This window comes from Schistocerca cancellata, chromosome 6 (genome assembly GCF_023864275.1).
Source record: "Schistocerca cancellata isolate TAMUIC-IGC-003103 chromosome 6, iqSchCanc2.1, whole genome shotgun sequence".
Lineage (NCBI taxonomy): Eukaryota > Metazoa > Arthropoda > Insecta > Orthoptera > Acrididae > Schistocerca > Schistocerca cancellata.
Window position 1 is genome coordinate 563304448 of NC_064631.1, and position 19268 is coordinate 563323715.

At 40.1% G+C, this 19268-nt stretch overlaps 1 protein-coding gene across 1 annotated transcript in view; it reads left to right on the forward strand.

Annotated features, from left to right (window-relative positions):
• Positions 1-529: 529 nt before the first annotated feature.
• The window catches only part of LOC126191176 (class A basic helix-loop-helix protein 15), a 132489-nt gene continuing 113750 nt past the window's right edge, over positions 530-19268 (forward strand). Inside the window, exon 1 of the mRNA XM_049931951.1 lies at positions 530-621. Coding sequence (XP_049787908.1) covers positions 619-621 — 3 coding nt within the window. The 5' untranslated portion in view covers positions 530-618. The remainder of the gene's footprint in view (positions 622-19268) is intronic.

A 19268-nucleotide genomic window follows, 5' to 3' on the forward strand; every position in this document is an offset into this window, starting at 1 on the left:
GCTGTCCACATATACTACTGAATGCACCTGCGATATTATATTATTGTACGACATGTAGTTCGGGAGTTATGACGTTTAGTGCAGGGGAGTTGAGATTCTTTAAAAAATCTGTTGTGGGGTTGTGCTAGCTGAATACTAGTTGTGCGTTGGAGAACCCAAATGTCAGTTGCAAAGCGATACTCCACGCTCAGATTTGGTGTCCTTCACCGAAAATCCAATAAGTTCGTAGCGAATGTTTCGTCGCTCTGGGCATGACGCGATCCATGTTTACAGCACGGTTGCAATTTTTCGGGGGTCGGGTGCTGCAGCGCTATTGATCGCAAATTCGTGCGCTGCTCGACACTACACTCGGTATCGGCGGAAGCAGTTGTATGCAACAGGAAATAGAGGGGGCGGGACCAGCCGTGGCCCCGCCTACAACCGCGCGGAAACCGGCGCCGGATTGGCCGTCGCGCGGCTGGCGCATGCGCGTACCCCTCCCCCCAACGAGGCTGGAAGCAACACACAGTGTCGTGTGCAGCGGGGGTCGCCGGAGTTTGCGCGTGGGAGGTCAGCCGGTGAGAGCAGCGGGCAGAGGACACCGGACCAGTACCACAGCTGCGGCGAACCCTGCACCAAATGGTGAGCCAGGCAACTTTCCTGCCCATACTTTTCCCCCTCTAACTTCATACTCCTGCAGCCTCCAAAACAAATCTTGAAGTGTGTGGCTTATTTCGGTCCAGTTGTTTTTATGTGCTAGCTATCGTCTCCAAAATTGACACGGTGAGGGCGTGAATGTGTTACAGTACTGGTAGTCTCAGGAAAAAACTAAAAACATGAAAGAGTCACTCTTAACAATGCTGTTTATTAAGAACAAGTAGCATTTTTACCTGTTTTATTTAATGAATACTGCTCTTAACAGTGAAAGAAAGTTGTTATTTGCTCTTTGTTGGATTCAAATCCCTGTCCAGCGCCTAGATTAAGACTGTAATCACCCTCTGTTGCTTTCTTGATAAACGTTTCACACGTGAGTGGGCCATTTTTACTTGTTTTATCTTTATGTCACTTATTTAAGCTGATATAACATGTATTGTGTCACGATTAAAATTAGTTACAATTAAAACGTTTGACTGATCATTCCTGAACCGATAACCAGTCATGAATTATTAACGGTGGTAAACTTCACCCTGGATACATTTAAGACGATTGTGCAGTCCTTTGCAAGGTAGCGATAACAATGCCAATGTGGCATGCAGTTGCTTGTAAAGAAACACAAACACTTCACAAATATACACTAGCGCAAAGATTTGTGGTAAGGAAATTTACGCCACCACCAGCCACAGTAGTTATCACCTGCTAAGAGTCACAGCGTCTATATTGTCCTTCCCCTGAGGTTACCAAGCAACCATTGAAGCGAATTTTGTCGCTGAGAGTTGAGGATTATTATCTTATTATCTGCGGGACTTAGCAAATGAGCTCTGGAGGGGGATTCCAACATCAACATCGACACTTCTGCAAAAGATACGGGAGAAACAGTGCTGTAGTACGAGTAAAGAAAAAGTTGTTATTCAGTCTTGACTTATTCCATTTATGACTGAACTTCCGAGCTTTGCTAGAGTGATAAATTACCCTGAATTTTTATGATCGTAGCGAAGCGATGTAGCAACATAATTTGCATTAACTGATTATTAATAAAGATAGTTAAACGAAATAAAATTCTCACCACGATCATAGTATCTGTAAATAATTCCATGGTTACGAATTTTTAGTCATATTACCGCACGTTGCATGTTTTTATGTTTTGGTCTTTGCCATTTACTTTGGTTTGCTTTTATTCATAACTAGCGAATCCTGCAGAGCTTCGGAACTGCTGTAAATGTTTCAACATATGATTATACAGCCAATTGGTTGCAAATAACTATTACGTACAGTGACCTAGGTTTCGACACCTACTAAGGGTGTCTTCATCAGGATAAACTTTTGATAAATCGTAAAATTACAATGCTAAAAAGCAATGGTCAGAATTTAGAGCAGCTATGCTCAAGTCAGATTTCACTTTTTGCAACCGGTTGGCTGTATAATCCTATGTTGAAACGAGTATACGGTTGCTGAGTAACAGCCATGTTTAAAACCGCTAAATATGTATTGGATTTGGATTATGTTGTAACCTCCTTCTTCCCCCTCCCTCTGTCTTCTCCTCCTCTCCTACCCCCCGCCGCCGCCTACCACCTCCTCTCTCTCTCTCTCTCTCTCTCTCTCTCTCTCTCTCTCTCTCTCTCTCTCTCTCCATGTCCTCCTTACCCCTCTCCATGCCCATATCTCCTCCCGCCCCCCTCTCTGTCCACCTCCTCTTCCTCAGTATCTCTGACCTTGAGCCTTGTTTACTGTTTTGCAAACAAAACCTTGATTGACAATCGAAGTCGCTTAAAATGAGTGCGTAAATTGGTTGCGATGATTGGTATACGGGATTCGAAACAGACTTCAGCGGCTGGGTCTGTGAGGAGGTACTTCGCATAGTTTCAATCTGCGAAAAGGATAACATTACAAAATTTCATACGATTCAGATTCCGTAGTAGTATTCAAAGTGTAAACTGATAATCCATAAACACAACTTTTCTGTTTTCAGTTAAAAGGGACAGCGAGAAAGAAAACAAAGCAACGCATTGCTGTGTATCCACTTTTAAAAAAATTGTATGCCAGCGTACAGTATACGGGACAACCAATTTGTCCTGTTGTTAAAATGCTCTGCTGTCATATTCAAAACTGACTGTGAGAATGAAACTAAGCCACACATACTCACAGTGCAACACAGCATTTTATTTTTCGCAGTCAGCTTTAACAAAAAAAACTTTTACATTGTTATTTAAAAAAGTAGGCTGTACTCCTAAATGTTTATTGCAGTATTGTGTAAAAATTTTAAGTATATCGGGGAAAAGCTTTTTGTGATTTTTGGTAACAACATTAAACAATATCCTGTCTCTATCTAGTTAGTAGTATCAGAAGATGCAGAAACATGTCATGTGAAATCATTATTTTTCTAGTCTCATTATGCTTTGTTTTATTGCCACTGATTATTTAGTTATTAGCAGTCGTTCCACCGTCTCGCCCCCTCCCTCCTGTCCTTTCCCAATTACCTTTTTATCCTATAATCCTTTCGCGTGACGCTACTGCTTTGCTGCGTCGTCTTCTTTCCTTAACTTTTCGTCACCCTGTACTCCTCCAACACCAGCCTCATAATCTGATGTCTGCTACTACGTTAATTCTCCCGCTATTGCGTGGATAGTTTGACTTAGAAGCCTTACTATACATGATGTTTCAAAATGAATATACGAGTGTTAAGGCTTTGTAGCATTTATTACATTTAATTTACACTTATAAATAATACATCAAATGAAGGGGCAACTCAAACGTTTCGGTTTGGATACCAGCGCTCAAAGGGAAGAGTATGGAACAAGCAAGAGTGACTGAAGAACGTGTTGAATGAGTGAGTGTCTTTTACGCGTAGCCCCAAGAAATCAGTTCGGAAGGCTAGTAGCGAATTAGCAATCCCAGTGACGTGTGTGTGGAGACAGTTAAGGACACGCGTGCAACCACGTGCTTATCGTTTGCAGTTGTTACAACCTCTAAGGCCTACAGACTAGGTTTACATGACAACTTTTCAAACGAAATGTTGCTGCGTGACGATGATTTTTTAGAGGCGACGTCTTCAGTGATGTATCGATTTCACCTGAGTGGAAATGTTAACACACGCAAAGTGCACATCTGGCAATCAGAAAATCCCCACGAGATGGTACAGATGTAACGAGACTCCACTATCTTGAATGCATTTTTGTGCCAAATACCGGCGGAAAGTTTATGGACCTTTATTTTTCGGTGAAGCAACTGTAACTGGTGTTTCTTATGTTGATGCGATAGAACTATGGCTCCTTCCTCAGTTGGAAGAAGCTGAACCACGCAACTTTATTTTGCAACAAGATGGTGCGCCGCCTCACTGATATAACTCAGTACGCGATTGGTTAAACGATGTTTTACCCGACCGCTGGGTTGGCCGCAAGGTTCCGGATGACAGAGCTTGTTTTGTATGGCCTCCACGTTCGCACAAGATCTGAAACTACCCGTGTTTTACCTTTGTGGGTTGATAAAGGATTATGTATACGTGCCTCCACTACCAGATGAGTTACTCGACTTTAGAAACAGCATTATTGCTACAATTACTCCGGACACATTGAGTAGGATTTGAAAAGAATTGGCCTATCTACTCGATGTGTGACGAATGCTACTCACATTGAACCTTGTACGAAAAACTGTTTCAGTTGCTCTTTCATTTCATGTAACGTTACTGCCTACCACGCAGGGTGCCCGGGTTCGATTCCTGGCAGGTGACTGGGTGTTGTGTGTCTTTCATCATCATAGACTCGCAGGTCGCCGATGTGGCGTCACCTGAATAGTACTTGCGATACGGCGGCCGAATTCCCCCGGCCAACAATGCCATACGATCATTTCATTTTTTTTTTAATTTTAAGTGAAAGTAGTAAGTGCTACATAGCCTTAAAACACTTATATTCGTTTTAAAACACCCTGTACATCCTGGATATCAGATTTTTTCGTTCACACACATTGTTTCCCACAGAGATATTCCTTGAGCTTTCTTAGGTATTCTGTTCAAATGGTTCAAATGGCTCTGAGCACTATGGGACTTGACTTCTGATGTCATCAGTCCCCTAGAACTTAGAACTAGTTAAACCTAACTAACCTAAGGACATCACACACATTCATGCCCGGGCAGGATTAGAACCTGCGACCGTAGCGGTCGCGCGGTTCTAGACTGTAGCGCCTATAACCGCTCGGCCACTCCGGCCGGCTACGTATTCTGTATCTAAATTTGATACTTTGTCTATTAAGTTTCTTTACAGGTTTTACACTACTGTTTAATCCGATATTCCAAGGAGCAGGCTACTTCCAATCTGCTTTCCCCGCCTTTTCTTTCGAACTCCTTAGTTCTTACTTCTGAACGTTTTAATACTGCTTCGTGTGCTTAGACTGTATTCTTTTACTTCTTGCTCAGGTCGACGACATACTATAACGGTAATTCCTTCATTTTGTTTTATTAACGATGGAACCAATGTCATCAATGCGCTTGAAACTACCAATAGCTTCCTAACGGTTCAGTACAATATTTTGGTGTGTGCCGACTAGTCATGTAACTTCACACTCACACTCCACACAAAACCCTTTAATACGTTGAGTTCTATTTTGTCTAGATACATGACTTAATGTTTGTAACCTAGCTGCTGAATCATCAGACATTTGCATAGATGATTCGTAAACAAAATGTAGAATTACAGCATTCTGAATATTCATGTATGTGCGAAATGCTAACAGCTAATAGCGACTGGAGATGCTTTTCTGGCTGCAGATGACGAATCTGAAAAGTATGTAGTTCTTACAGCGTTGATTACAATTATTCCCGTCTTAAATAACATTCTGTTATTAATAGTCTTGAGACTGACGCATTTGTAATATCAGTTAACTGAAGAATAAAAAACTATAACAAGGGCTCACAGAATAGACGCACTCCCCCCTACGTATCGTTGGATGGGTACAGTGCTGTCGTAATGTGCAGCGCACAGCCGAGAACTTGTGCGCTGTGCAACTCGTCCAGACTTTTTAAGGTGGAATGTTTCCATAAGAAAGTCAGCGCACTGCCATTAAATTAGCTCGGCCTTAATTATCACTCTCAGCTAAGCATGAAGGAGACAATGGAAATTTCGCGCTAACCATCCCGGCTCGCGACTTTGCTCCGTAAGTTCAAAATATTCAAAAGTGTGTGAAATATTATGGGACTTAACTACTAAGGTCATCAGTCCCTAAGCTTACACACTACTTAACCTAAATTATCCTAAGGACAAACACGCACACCCATGCCCAAGGGAGGACTCGAACCTCCGCCGGGATCAGCCGCATAGTCAATGACTGAAGCGCCTGAGACCGCTCGGCTAGTCCCGCGTGGCTGCTCCGTAAGCAATACTAGAAAATAGTGGGAAATTCATAAATCCACAAGAAAGGAGGAAGGCATGGTGGTGTGTCCAACATAATTTTCACTTACTTGTTGTGGGCGTTGTGGTCCGCACAATAACAAAGATCATGAAATCAACACTGTGATTGGCACCACAGAGTACACTAACCTCATAGCATATGTTTTAAGTACACTATCAGACACTAGTAGTTATTGTGGTTCAATAGCCAGCTTCAAGTCTCTCAGTTGGAATCCATTTCGGTGGATTGCCTGTCCCTAACCTATCTCATTTAACTAACGAGCGAAAGGAGAACTACAGTTTAACGTGGTATCGTCACATCGGTGACAGATGAAGGCTAGATTAGAGACAGAAAATTTTCGTGGTCCGACCAGGGTTCGATCCCATGACCACACTGTTTCCAGGCACACACGCCACCGTTAGATCACCAGGCCCGACATGCTAGCAGTGAAAACTACTTACAGAAACAAACCACCCAAATGACGATCGAGAAAAGACACCCTATTTTGCGAACTGTGAGACGCTACCGACTACAAGACGCACCTTAATTTTGAAGCAGTTTTCATTATTAGACTGCAAAGCCAGAGTGAAAAAGGGTTCCAACTTTGTAAAACCAAACCGATCTTTAAAATCCCTGAAAATTGTCGCTTGAATTTTCTTCTTCTTCTTCTTCTTCTTCATCCTCTTCTTCGTCATCGTTGTCCTCTTCATAAATAAGATGGTCTTCACTGCCATCGAGAGCGCTACATATGCCGCACTTCGTGGAAGATTTAACAATATCTTCTCTCACTACAGACCACGACTGTTTTATCCATTGACACACATGTTTGACTGTAGGTCGTATTAAAGCTTTCTTTGGCGTGAATCGATGTTGGGTTTCAACCATCCATTTGTTCCAGTCCTCCCTCATATACATTTTAAATAGTTTATGTATCGAGACATCAAGAGGTTGCCATTGTGAAGTAAGTCCGCCACCAATAACAGCTAGTTCTGTATTTCCCTGCCTCAGTTTCTCTTTCACAGAATTTTTCAAATGACTACTAAACTCATCTAGCACAAGAAGAGAACTTCTTCAATAAAGCACCTTTTTCGTTCTCTCCCACACCATGCTAATCTATAATTTCATACCAACCTCGTCCATCCAACTCCTGTCATGTACGTGAACAACAACATCTGGTGGTATTTCAGAAGGTTTGTCATTGTTTTGAATTTGAAAGTGATAATTGGATTAAGTGTAGCAGCGACAGCTCGTCGTGAAAGGACATCAATGTAGTGCATTTTCTCATGTCCACTTGTTTTTCTAGTCACAGATTTGTCACCTTTCATGGAAATTTCTGTTACTCGGCACATAAGATGTCAAGAGGAGTTTCGTCGACATTCGCTATTTGGATTAGTGACACACTGCTTCTTTCGATGTTGACTAATAAAGTGATGGAGAGATAATACTTTCTCTTCATACTCTTGCGGCATTTTTCGAGATATTTTGGTTTTGGTCCGCAAGCTAAGTACATGACGCTTAATAAATCTGCAGCACCAACTAATTCCATCCTTAAAGTAGGCCTATGTTAAGCTCCACTGTAGCGCTAGCTTGCGAGCGTGTATTTGAATCATTTGTGTATTAATTCCAGTGTCATTTTGAGGGTTCTTGCATCCACTTCAGTACGTTATCTTCTAGTTTTGGAAATTTTGTTGATGGACGGCTGAAATGCCGTTCAGCTGCTCTGTTTTCATGTTCTTCTGCATGTGCTATTACTTTCAATTTGTAGCCAGCATCATATGAATATCTTTCATTTTTATCCATTACGAAACTAGCTAGTAACACAAATATTATGCTGTTACCGATAACACAAATCACTATCAGTTCAAGTTCCCTTGCACTGCAGACTGCAATGACGCATCATAGGCTATACAGCGTTATGGGTTTGTGATGGTGGGGCCGCAGGGAGACGGTGTTAGGAACCTTGTTAATCACCGCAATTCATGTTCGTCGCGCCGGTGCCTTGCTGATGCCAGTTGAATCCACTGCTTCCAGGTAGAGATAGGTTTCCTGCGGCATCGAATCTATGGCAATTTTTAAGACTGGTGGGAATTTTAAATCAAACGCTGGGTATTTTTATATTGATTTTGAGTATAAGAAGCACCTGAATTTTGGACGCAATTTTTCGAAGAATAAAGCGCGTCTTATAGCCCGTAAAATATGGTAAATGAAATGTAGTGTGTCACCTTCATGTCAAAATAATCTGGGTGGGAGCGCAGGCCACAACAAATAATCTGAAATTACATTTCAAACATATTTTACAATTAAATAACAAAGTTCAACAAATATTTATTTTAAAGAATTAGTTTCAGCATTACTGATAATGAAATTACTTAAACCTTGATTGTAAACCGTTTACACAAAATAAAATCTTGAACAAGAATCTTTAGATAGACAGAATATCCGGCGGTCCAGTCACCTAACAGGTTCACCCACAGGCCCCCACAGACAGTGATAGAAAGTTTGTTGCAATAACTAAAACAGACTAAAAATTAGGACTACATTTTAAATATAAACACAGCCCCAATAATATTCCCTTCTTTCTTCTTTGACCAAAACTACCTGAAAATCTTAAATTGTGCACACACAAAATTTTTGGATGCTGAACTTGGCCGAGCATAAACGGCCACAAATAATTTAATCCTTGGAATCTTTAAGAAAATTCCAAAACGCTTCTAGGAGGCCTCATGTTTCAATATCATTGAAATAAGAAATGTATTACAAATAGTCAAAAACGGTTAACTTATGAGATTATTTGTTTAAATTCAGAACGGTCACAACTAGCTACAGTGTGAAATTTATATTTACTTGATTAACCTCAACGAAAATAAAAGAAATTGGCCGTAGAACAGCCTCTCAGCGGCAACTGTCGTTTGTAAAATAAACTACGTAATGACACAGGTGTTCACGCATCGGCACAAGACGCTATAGTGACTCCACTGCGTGATTCCGACAGCACAGCAGCTTTACAACTTAAGTAACATAAACTTTTGTAACCAACAAAGGGTTATAAGCAGTTCGCTCAATACGAGAAGTTGCATAATACCTGAGACTACGGTTATCAAGATCGAAGGCGCTTTGGTCTCAGTCGTACAAGAGAATATATTTTACTTATTGTTACTAATCACAATGAAACCTTAATAGAAACACTAAGAAGGTTACTCAAAAGTTTTACCTAGTTTGACATTCAAAGATTAATTATGAAGTACCAAACACGCAGTGCGTATACCTCGTGTTGCTTTCACCCAAACAAACAATTTCCCCTAGAACACGGACTGCACCGGATTCAACCACCAATTATATTGTGGTTTCTCCTATAATACAACAGAATGAGCTTCTATTGCAGATTTTACAGTGAATCTAAACTTGAGTCACACGCAGGCAAGCACATTAAAAACTACAGCGCCATTACACAGGCAACAAGATTGTTCACCACATAATATGTAGAGTTGACAAATAACCATGTGAATTAATACGTTGATATTCCCGGTAAAGGCAGTTAACATCAAGGTGAATGAAACTCAGAGCAAAGCGATGGGCGGCTAGGGCCACACGGTACGTCCCAATAATCTAGGGCTGTTGATAAAACATATCGATTTATATGGCCTGCATCTTTCACCTAATATATCGATATCTAAATGGCAATATCGAGTGCCGATATTTTTATTTCATATCATATTTTTTTCGCAATTTTCGTTTAATGTTTGAACCTTTCTAGTGGTATTGTAGTGCCGGCCGGGGTGACCGAGCGGTTCTAGACGCTTCAGTCCGGAACCGCGCGACCGCTACGGTCGCAGGTTCGAATCCTGCCTCGGGTATGGATGTGTCTGATGTCCTTAGGTTAGTCAGGTTTCAGTGGTTCTAAGTTCTAGGGGACTGATGACTTCAGATGTTAAGTCCCATAGTGTTCAGAGCCATTTGAACCATAGGACGGCCCAACAGCCAACCCTCACACCACTCCATCCAAAAAAATCTACCTTGTGTAGCAATGTCGTGTCGACCTCCGAGAAAAGTTCGTCTTTTGTCATTGCGTGCGGGGTTAAATGCTGTTCTAATATACATGACAGGGCGCGAGGCCTGACAGTGTTTCTGATGAAATTTAAAGAATGCAGATGTTTGTGGGATATGTCATTTGAGCAGTGTAGCAACGTATGTTGCAAGAAATGAAACACTTTGTTCGGTTTATTGACGAATCCATAATGGTGTCGTATGCCACTTAGGGGGAATAAACGTCGGTTGATCATCTGTGTATCTGACTTAGATTTTATTTCCCGTACTTATCGGAAATTAAATATAAAAACCGAAATATTGACATTCAATGGACGTTAATTCGTAAAATATACTTGCTTCACTGTTATAAGTCTTACAGAAGTACAGCCTATATCAAAGTTCTCTGCTATGAAGAGCAAAGTGTGGAACTTTTTTACGGGTCTAAAAGTTGCTGTGTGCTTCATTTCTTTCTTATTCGAATTCTGATTGAGTTTACCGTTAGACTTCCAGGAAATTAGGAAGGTAAAAACAAAAATAATGGAAGATACACTAAAATCTCCCTGCATTCAAATGTATCCACTATAATGAAAGTGGGGGGTACTAATAATGATTCCAAAAACCCTGGAACAACGCGCATCGAAAAATTAGTCTGTTTAGCTGTCGAGCTGTATCCTACTAAACGGCTAAAATGGTGCACGGGCCCAGCACAGTGTTGCCTATCTAACGGCTTCTAGGGGCAACAAAAATTTGAGTTTTACACAATTATTGACACATTTTAAAAACTTAAAATGACGTCATAATCTACCCATTAACAAGTGCAATCTTACGTTAAAGGATTTAAAAAATTAGCCAAGTTTTAAAGTTATCTGTGTAAAGTAATCTGTGTATACAGGGTGTTACAAAAAGGTACGGCCAAACTTTCAGGAAACATTCCTCACACATAAATAAAGAAAATATGTTATGTGGACATGTGTCCGGAAACGCTTAATTTCCATGTTAGAGCTCATTTTAGCTTCTTCCACCTACGCTCAATGGAGCACGTTATCATGATTTCATACGGGATACTCTACCTGTGCTGCTAGAACATGTGCCTTTACAAGTACGACACAACACGTGGTTCATGCACGATGAAGCTGCTGCACATTTCAGTTGAAGTGTTCGTACACTTCTCAACGACAGATTCGGTGACCGATGGATTGGTAGAGGCGGACCAATTCCATGGCCTCCACGCTCTCCTGACCTCAACCCTCTTGACTTTCATTTATGGGGGTATTTGAAAGCTCTTGTCTACGCAACCCCGGTACGAAATGTAGAGACTCTTCGTGCTCGTATTGTGGACGGCTGTGATACAATACGCCATTCTCCAGGGCTGCATCAGCGCATCAGGGATTCCATGCGACGGAGGGTGGATGCACGCATCCTAGCTAACGGAGGACATTTTGAACATTTCCTGTAACAAAGTGTTTGAAGTCACGCTGGTACGTTCTGTTGCTGTGTGTTTTCATTACATGATCAATGTGATTTGATGAAAAGTAATAAAATGAGCTCTAACATGGAAAGTAAGCGTTTCCGGACACATGTCCACATAACATATTAATGTGATTTGATGAGAAGTAATAAAATGAGCTCTAACATGGAAAGTAAGCGTTTCCGGACACATGTCCACATAACATATTTTCTTTCTTTGTGTTTGAGGAATGCTTCCTGAAAGTTTGGCCGTACCTTTTTGTAACACCCTGTATATCTCAAGATAGTGTAAGTCATAGCGAGCAAATTGCGAATTACCCAGACTATATTCAGACAGTATTTGACAATGAGAACGCCAGACTACTTCCAACAAACTTTACACATAATTGGAAACATTTTCCAACATTTTTCTTGCCGACACAGTCCGCAAAATAATGAAAAGAAAAAAGTATATCGCTTACTACAGTTTCGCGCTTTATTCACTAAAAATTCAGCAGTAGGAACGATGTTTTCATCTTTCTTTACTATTAACTTATTTCGCAACGCGTTTTGCAGATAGTATCCACATATACCACCAAATATATCTGCAAGATTATATCATTATGCAACACATAGTTCAAAAATATGACCTCATATGCACTGCGATTCGTGAAAAACTAGCTTTTCTTAAAAAGTAGCTCATGTTACCTAGATAATACTCATCCAATGGATAATTCTAAACTAATAAAAGGAAAATAAATTAGGGTTTTTCCTCTTAAGCCATAAAGATTTTACATGTTTAACGCCAAATATTAAACACGTTAACTCACATGCAAAGTAATCATGCGTTTGAAGCTTCTTTCTTTATACATGGAAATTCGATTCTTTAAAAAGTCGGTGTTGAGAGGGGGTATTTGTTACACATAGCCGATTTGTAACAGGAAAACTCATACATATTGTTCAGAAATTCATGGCCAACCAACAGATGTTTTCGCAACACTCCCTGAACATTTGAGACGCGATCGTAGCCAGTGACGCAGCGGAAGTGCAAATCTAATTCGTTATTTTACATGTCCACCCGCAAAAAAGTGTTTAACTGTGTTACCATTTCCGTTTCTACATAGTATTGTCGACATCACGAAGCCTAATCAGATGAAAACTGAGCAGAATAATCCAGATAACTAGATTCCTCAGACAAAATTGTCCTAATACACATTCGTGGGCTTCCACGCGCGGTGTCATTTTGGATAAAGTAATTTTTGCTGTTGGTCCGCGTCATAGTAAACTATTAAGCAACTAAATTGCTGATGTTTCGAACACTTTGCTGCGGTCCTCTTCAGGGTGAAAATTTAGTTCTTTTAGTAGTTTACAATGACGTGGCCCATTAGCTAAAATTATTTTCTCTAAAATTGTCCTGAGTTGATGAAACACGTCGTCGAACTACGACTATCAGAAGTCCATAAATAAGTCAGGGGAACACAATTTTTCGGAGAGAAACTAACAGTATGCTCATATACTGACGATTAAAACATAATTACCACCAGAAACACCGATGTAAGTGAAATCCGACAGCGAGTCAGTACTTATTCAAAAGCATCCAAGGCCATAGTAGCCATAGTAAATTCTCGCAAGTCGAAAGTTAAATATTTGAGCCCTACAACAGGACGCAGCACTGCTGAATAGCATACAGTTATGTGACAAAAGCCTTTGGAATTGAATTCACAGGCAATTTACAAAATGCCTCCTGTATAATGTGGAGAGCGTTTAAAAGATGTGAAAGCAAGATTGAAAATTAATAAATCAATATGCACGTAGAGATCTGCTTATTGCGAAAAAGTACGATGTAAAACTAGCACAGCTTTTCCAAAAATATGGTCCTGATCTCCACATATTTCCCATACTGAGGCAAATATTGGGCTGGTTACAAATGGCTGTTCGGTGACTCACGCAATAGGCTGAAATAATGAAAATCATGCATAAAATCCTACAAATGACGTATCATGAGATCTACGTGATATATAAAACACATCAAGTTATGTGGTTAGAAGAAAGTAAATTGACGTGCAGGTCTTCAGCTGCCACTTCCATATTTTAAAACTGGGCTTTATATACGCGAAAAGCGTTAAAGCGAAATATCCCACCTAAAAAAATATCCGAATAAGTATGAGTGGGACTGGCGCACCGAGGGTTCTGTATAAACTTAAATATGTCTTATAGATAGTTCATCCATCCCGTGTATAGAGAATTTCGGCCGTTTTTGCCTGTTACTGGTATCGATACTGTCAAGATATCAAAAATATGATCCAAATGGCTGTACCTGCTGATTGCATTGACGTAAAAGTTTAAATTTCTTACACCGCCGAGGAACTTAACAGATGGACAGACAGACGGATGACAAACGACAAAAAAATTTTGTGGGTGACATAATTACAAATTAACATTTTTAGGATTTTTTCCTTGCTTCCTGCCAAATTTAATTACTCTAGATCAACGGAAAGTACCCTATTGGTTTTGATAGGTGAGTTCGCGAATATCAAAATATGTGACATAAATGACAGTCTCTTTCGATTGCACTAACTTTGACGCTTCAATCTTTTACACTGATAAGGGGTCGGGCAGACAGACAGACGGACAGACAACAAAGTGATTCTACAAAGGTTTCGTTTTTACCAATGGAGGTACGGAATCCTAAAAAGTCACAATGCAATGCAACAACAGATCCCATATAAATGTATCACGTTCTGCGAAATTCTGAAGGTAGCAGGGAAAATACACAGGGAGCGTACAGTTATATACGACTTGTACGGAAACCGGACTACAGATATGAGTCGAAGGGCATGAAAGGAAAGCTGAATTTGAGAAGGAAGTGAGATAGGACTGTAGCCTATGTCCAGGCTTATTCAATATGTACAATAAGCAAGTTGTGAAGGAAATCTAAAGTAACCTAGAAAGTGAATTAAAGTTCGGGGAGAAGAAATAAAAACTTTTTGGTCTGTTGAAGACATTGTAGTTCTGTTAGAGACGGCAAAGGAATTTCAAAATCAGTTGAAGGGGATGGATAGTCTCTTGAATTATGAAATGAACATCAGTAAAAATAAAAAATCAGACGATGATGAAGGAATTAGATAAATACATGAGTTTTGTTCTTCGGTTAGCAAAATAACTGATGACTTATGAAGCAGAGAGGATCTAAAATGCAGATCGGAAATGGGAAGAAAAGCATTTCTGAAATAGAGAAGTTTGTTAACATAGAATATAAATGCAAGTATTAAGAATTCTTTTCTGAAGATGTTTGGGATGTCACCTTGCACAGAAGTGAGAAGTGGCTAAATGAAGGGATCAGTTGATAGGACACATTTTGAGAGATCAACGAATTGTTGTCAGCAGCTCGTGGTCTAGAGGCTAAAGTCGATGCCTCTATATCGCGGCGCCAAGCGATGTGGCACAGTGGTTATCACATATAGTAGGCTGAATCGTCCGCGATGCTTCCCCAAGTCTGAGAATTGAGCAATGTTTATCTTATGGGTGGTTAACCTATTCACGCAACTTTTTACGGTATTTCTTATAAAATATTTGATACTGAGTGTATGAAGTGTCCCGAATAGTAATTAATGTGTAATAGGTAGTAATTAATTAGTAATTAATGTCCACTTTTCATAAACAGAAAAATGAAATGTGATATTACAATTCTATAGAAATGTAAGCTTGGAATTTTCATGGTAGTTTGTAAATATTAAATGTAATGAGCTAAGAAGTCGGAACCAATGTCTTCAAATCTGGGTGTTAGACAGTAACAACCTGTGTCTGTTTATTAGTTTTCGTCCGTATATAGGCAAATGCAGAAGTGGTGTTTATTTTTTTATCGTAAATAGGTACTTCAAGAAATGCGGCATTTTGATTGTACAGGGGATGAGGGAGATTAGGAGTATAGTTTCGTGTTACAGTGAAACGAATTTTCTTCATCAGATTAAAGTAGCACTTGCCCAGCAGGGAGGTCTGGGCAGTCACATTCCCCGTCCCCACCCCTTTTGATTTGTCAACATATTATTACGTTACTACTGCAAGTTCCCTCGTAATGACGAATCTGCTATAAAAATATGCTTATTAACTCTCGCCCTGCCATACCCTTACCATTATTCAGTTTGTGCACGTATGTTTATGATAAGGGGGTATAAATATACCACAATAAATATTACTCTCCAATCTGCCAATTGCGAAATTGTCTCAGGAACTGAAAAATTTGGAGACCAATTGTTTCAGTGTAGTTTCCAACTGGGGGAAGAAACGCAACTGGACACAAGTGATTTCATCTTTATAACTACTTTTATTAACATGTATTTATAATACTGTATATTGATCAAGCAGTAACGGAAACAAAATAAAAATTTGGAGCTGAAGTTAAAATCCATGGAGAAGAAATAAAAACTTTGAGGTTTGCCGATGACATTTTAATTCTAACGGAAACAGCAAAGGAACTGGCAGAGCAGTTGAAAGGAATGGACATTGTCTTGAAACGAGGATATAAGATGAACATCAACAAAAGTAAAAAAAGGATAATGGAATTTAGTCGAATTAAATCAGGTGATGCCGAGGGAATTAGATTAGGAAATGAGACACTTAAGGTAGTAGATGAGTTTTACCATTTGGGGAGCAAAATAACTGGTGATGGTCGAAGTAGAGAGGATATAAAATGTAGACTGGCAATGGCAAGGAAAGCGTTTCTGAAGAAGAGAAATTTGTTAACATCGAGTATAGATTTAAGTGTCACGAAGTCGTTTCTGAAAGTATTTATATGGAGTGTAGCCATGTATGGAAGTGAAACATAGACGATAACTAGTTTGGACAAGAAGAGAATAGAAGCTTTCGAAATGTGGTGTTACAGAAGAATGCTGGAGATTAGATGGGTATACCGCATAACTAATGAGGAGGTACAGAATAGAATTGGGGAGAAGAGGAATTTGTGGCACAACTAGAAGGGATCGGTTGGTAGGACATGTTCTGAGGTATCAAGGGATCACCAATTTAGTATTGGAGGGCAGTGTGGAAGGTACAACTCGTAGAGGGAGGTCAAGAGATAAATACACTAAGCAGATTCAGAGGGATGTAGGTTGCAGTAGTTACTTGGAGATGAAGAAGCTTGCGCAGGATGGAGTAGCATGGAGCGCTGCGTCAAACTAGTCTCTGGACTGAAGACAACAACAGCAACAACAACATTTCAAATACACAACTGAGCGCCAGGTCCTGGTTCTCAGTCGTCTCTCTGGCAATTTATGGCCTATCTTTTTCGTTATTCGGGCTCCCTCGTAAATATACATGTGCCAAAAACATTTTTGCAATGTTTGCAATTGCAGCTGAGCAGCCAAAATTTACGACGAATTTTTCAATACATTTCATTAGAAATCTCCTCTCGCATCTTGACTCATATGTAAACAAGTATAAAAATCCTAAACTTTGCATAAAACATGACGGACAATTCACCCCACGTTATAGGAGTCTTACTTAACACACTGGATTCGCAATAAGGAGGACGACGGTTCAAATTCCTGTCGGAACATCTAGATTTAGCTTTTCCGTGAGCTCCCTAAAGCGCACCAGGCAAATGCCGGAGTAGTTCCTTTGAAAGGACACAGCCGATTTCTTTCTTCTTCCTTACCTAATGACTTGCGCTCAGCCTTTAATGGCCTCATTCTTGACGGGACCTGCATTTTCCTTCCTTCCTTTTAAAATGAGGGTCCCTAGTTCGATTCCCCGCCGGATGTGGGACTTTCTTAGACCTCGGTGTTTTTGTTGCTATGATCATTGTTCTCATCTTCATCAGACGTACACGTCCCCGAAGTTCACGCCAAGTAGAAAGACTTGCACTGGCGGCCGAACGACCTCAGACGGAGTCTTCCGGCCAGTAATGTCGTAGGGTGATTTCAAATAATAGTTTGGAGGGAAAAGTAGTGAGAGAGAGGGAGAGAGAGAGAGAGAGTGAAGGAGGTACTGTAAGTTGTAGCGGGAGATAAACGCTCGCAATACGGTAAGCAAGTTCATATGGACATATGTTGGGTAGTCACTCAGAGATGAAGGATCTTGCACAGGATAGACTTGAGTGGAGAACTGCGTCTTCTGGCTGAAGATAACAACAACATAAAAAAAGTGGAAATAAATCGGACTCAATCTATACAAGCCACTCGTTAGTTGGAAACCACGAGCGGTGTGTTAGAAAGCTGTAAATAGAAAGTTTGCAACAAACAGCTTTTCGAAATGTCGGTCTTTCACCTTCGTATCGCCCGTACATCTTGCAAGATACAACAGAGGACTAAGCTGCGACAATAGCAATGCGGAAATGGACGAAGGAAGAAATGACTTGATGACGACATCGCCTCACACAATAATCACAGGTGATACACTGCTCCCGTACAGGGCACCGTATCCGAAAGTAAAAAAAGAAAAATAACTGCATACTACTCATTACCATACATAGTATGGGAGAAGCCAGAAGGATTTTTAGTACTACGTTGCAGGTCGAATAAGTGAAATACAGGCACATCAGAAATACCTTGATAACCTCGCTGTGTTCTTAATGACAACTAAGCACATCGGAATTCTCTCCTCTGCAGTTTGTACAAATGCAAAATTGGAAGTACGCCTTTTTGGTACATATTGAAGCTGCATCTTTACTAGTTTGCTTTTGGATCAGATACCTACGTTCTTCGTTTCTGGCAATTAGCGAAGATCTGTTCCCTCATGTTCCTCAGGGAATGTCTACCTTGACGTTGTTATTAAAAACATTGTTGGAGAAAGGCAGCAATCGCAGTGTAATACTGGAAATTAAGTATAGAACAGTTTTGATCGTAGGACACGTTTATTAAAAGGTGGCCGATTTTGATTATCACATGATCATCTTCAGATCTTCAACCATATTGATGGACAGTAGCTGTGCATGGAACAGGGACCTCCGAATTACAATAGTCAAATGCTGAACCTTAATACATTCGGAGTGGAATTGATCTTGTGTTCCATACTGACACTACTGGAAAAATGTGTCACACGTTACTTCTGTACTAACTTAGACTTTTCCATACGCATCAACCACACTTTATAGAAAAGATTCTGATGTTACGGGTTGCTGGAGGCCTACATCACTGTTATCGATTAGAATTGTTAGATCTACTGTCTCCTTCCACATCTAAATTATTCAAGCCAACATTTTAAAGGACGTCACAGATTCCGACTTTCTATGTTGTTGTGCTGTAGGATTACATGTACAGTTTTTCTGTGTTTCTTCACAGTTTCTGCAACTGGTTCTAGACTAAATACTCGTCTGGTTTCAATATCTTTGTTGTAGCTGAGGAGTGATTATTCTGTCTAACAAAGGGATTCACACCAAAGGATTCAATTTATTTTGATTGACGAGATGGAAGACTTTAGTTTTTGCACCTATTTAGCATTAAGAATCGACCATAACCCCCAGACAATTTAGGCAAAGTTATTCCTTTTGAACTTTCCGTTTCAGTGTTTGTTGCATCATACCACAGAAAAGTTGAAATCTCTGGAGTTTCATTTCCACATACTCGTACACTGTACGGCTAAAATTTACGTGGCTGGTCATTAATTTGTGTATTCACTTTTAATGATTTTAGCTTTAATAGAACAAAATTCTCGAAACCACCTTATTATTACTTTACTTTTACTTTACATGTGACAAGGGCCACCACTTTATTTTTAATTTCTAAAATTATCTTGCCTTATTAGCGGCAACCTTATATTCTGAACTACTGTTTTGACTGCAACTT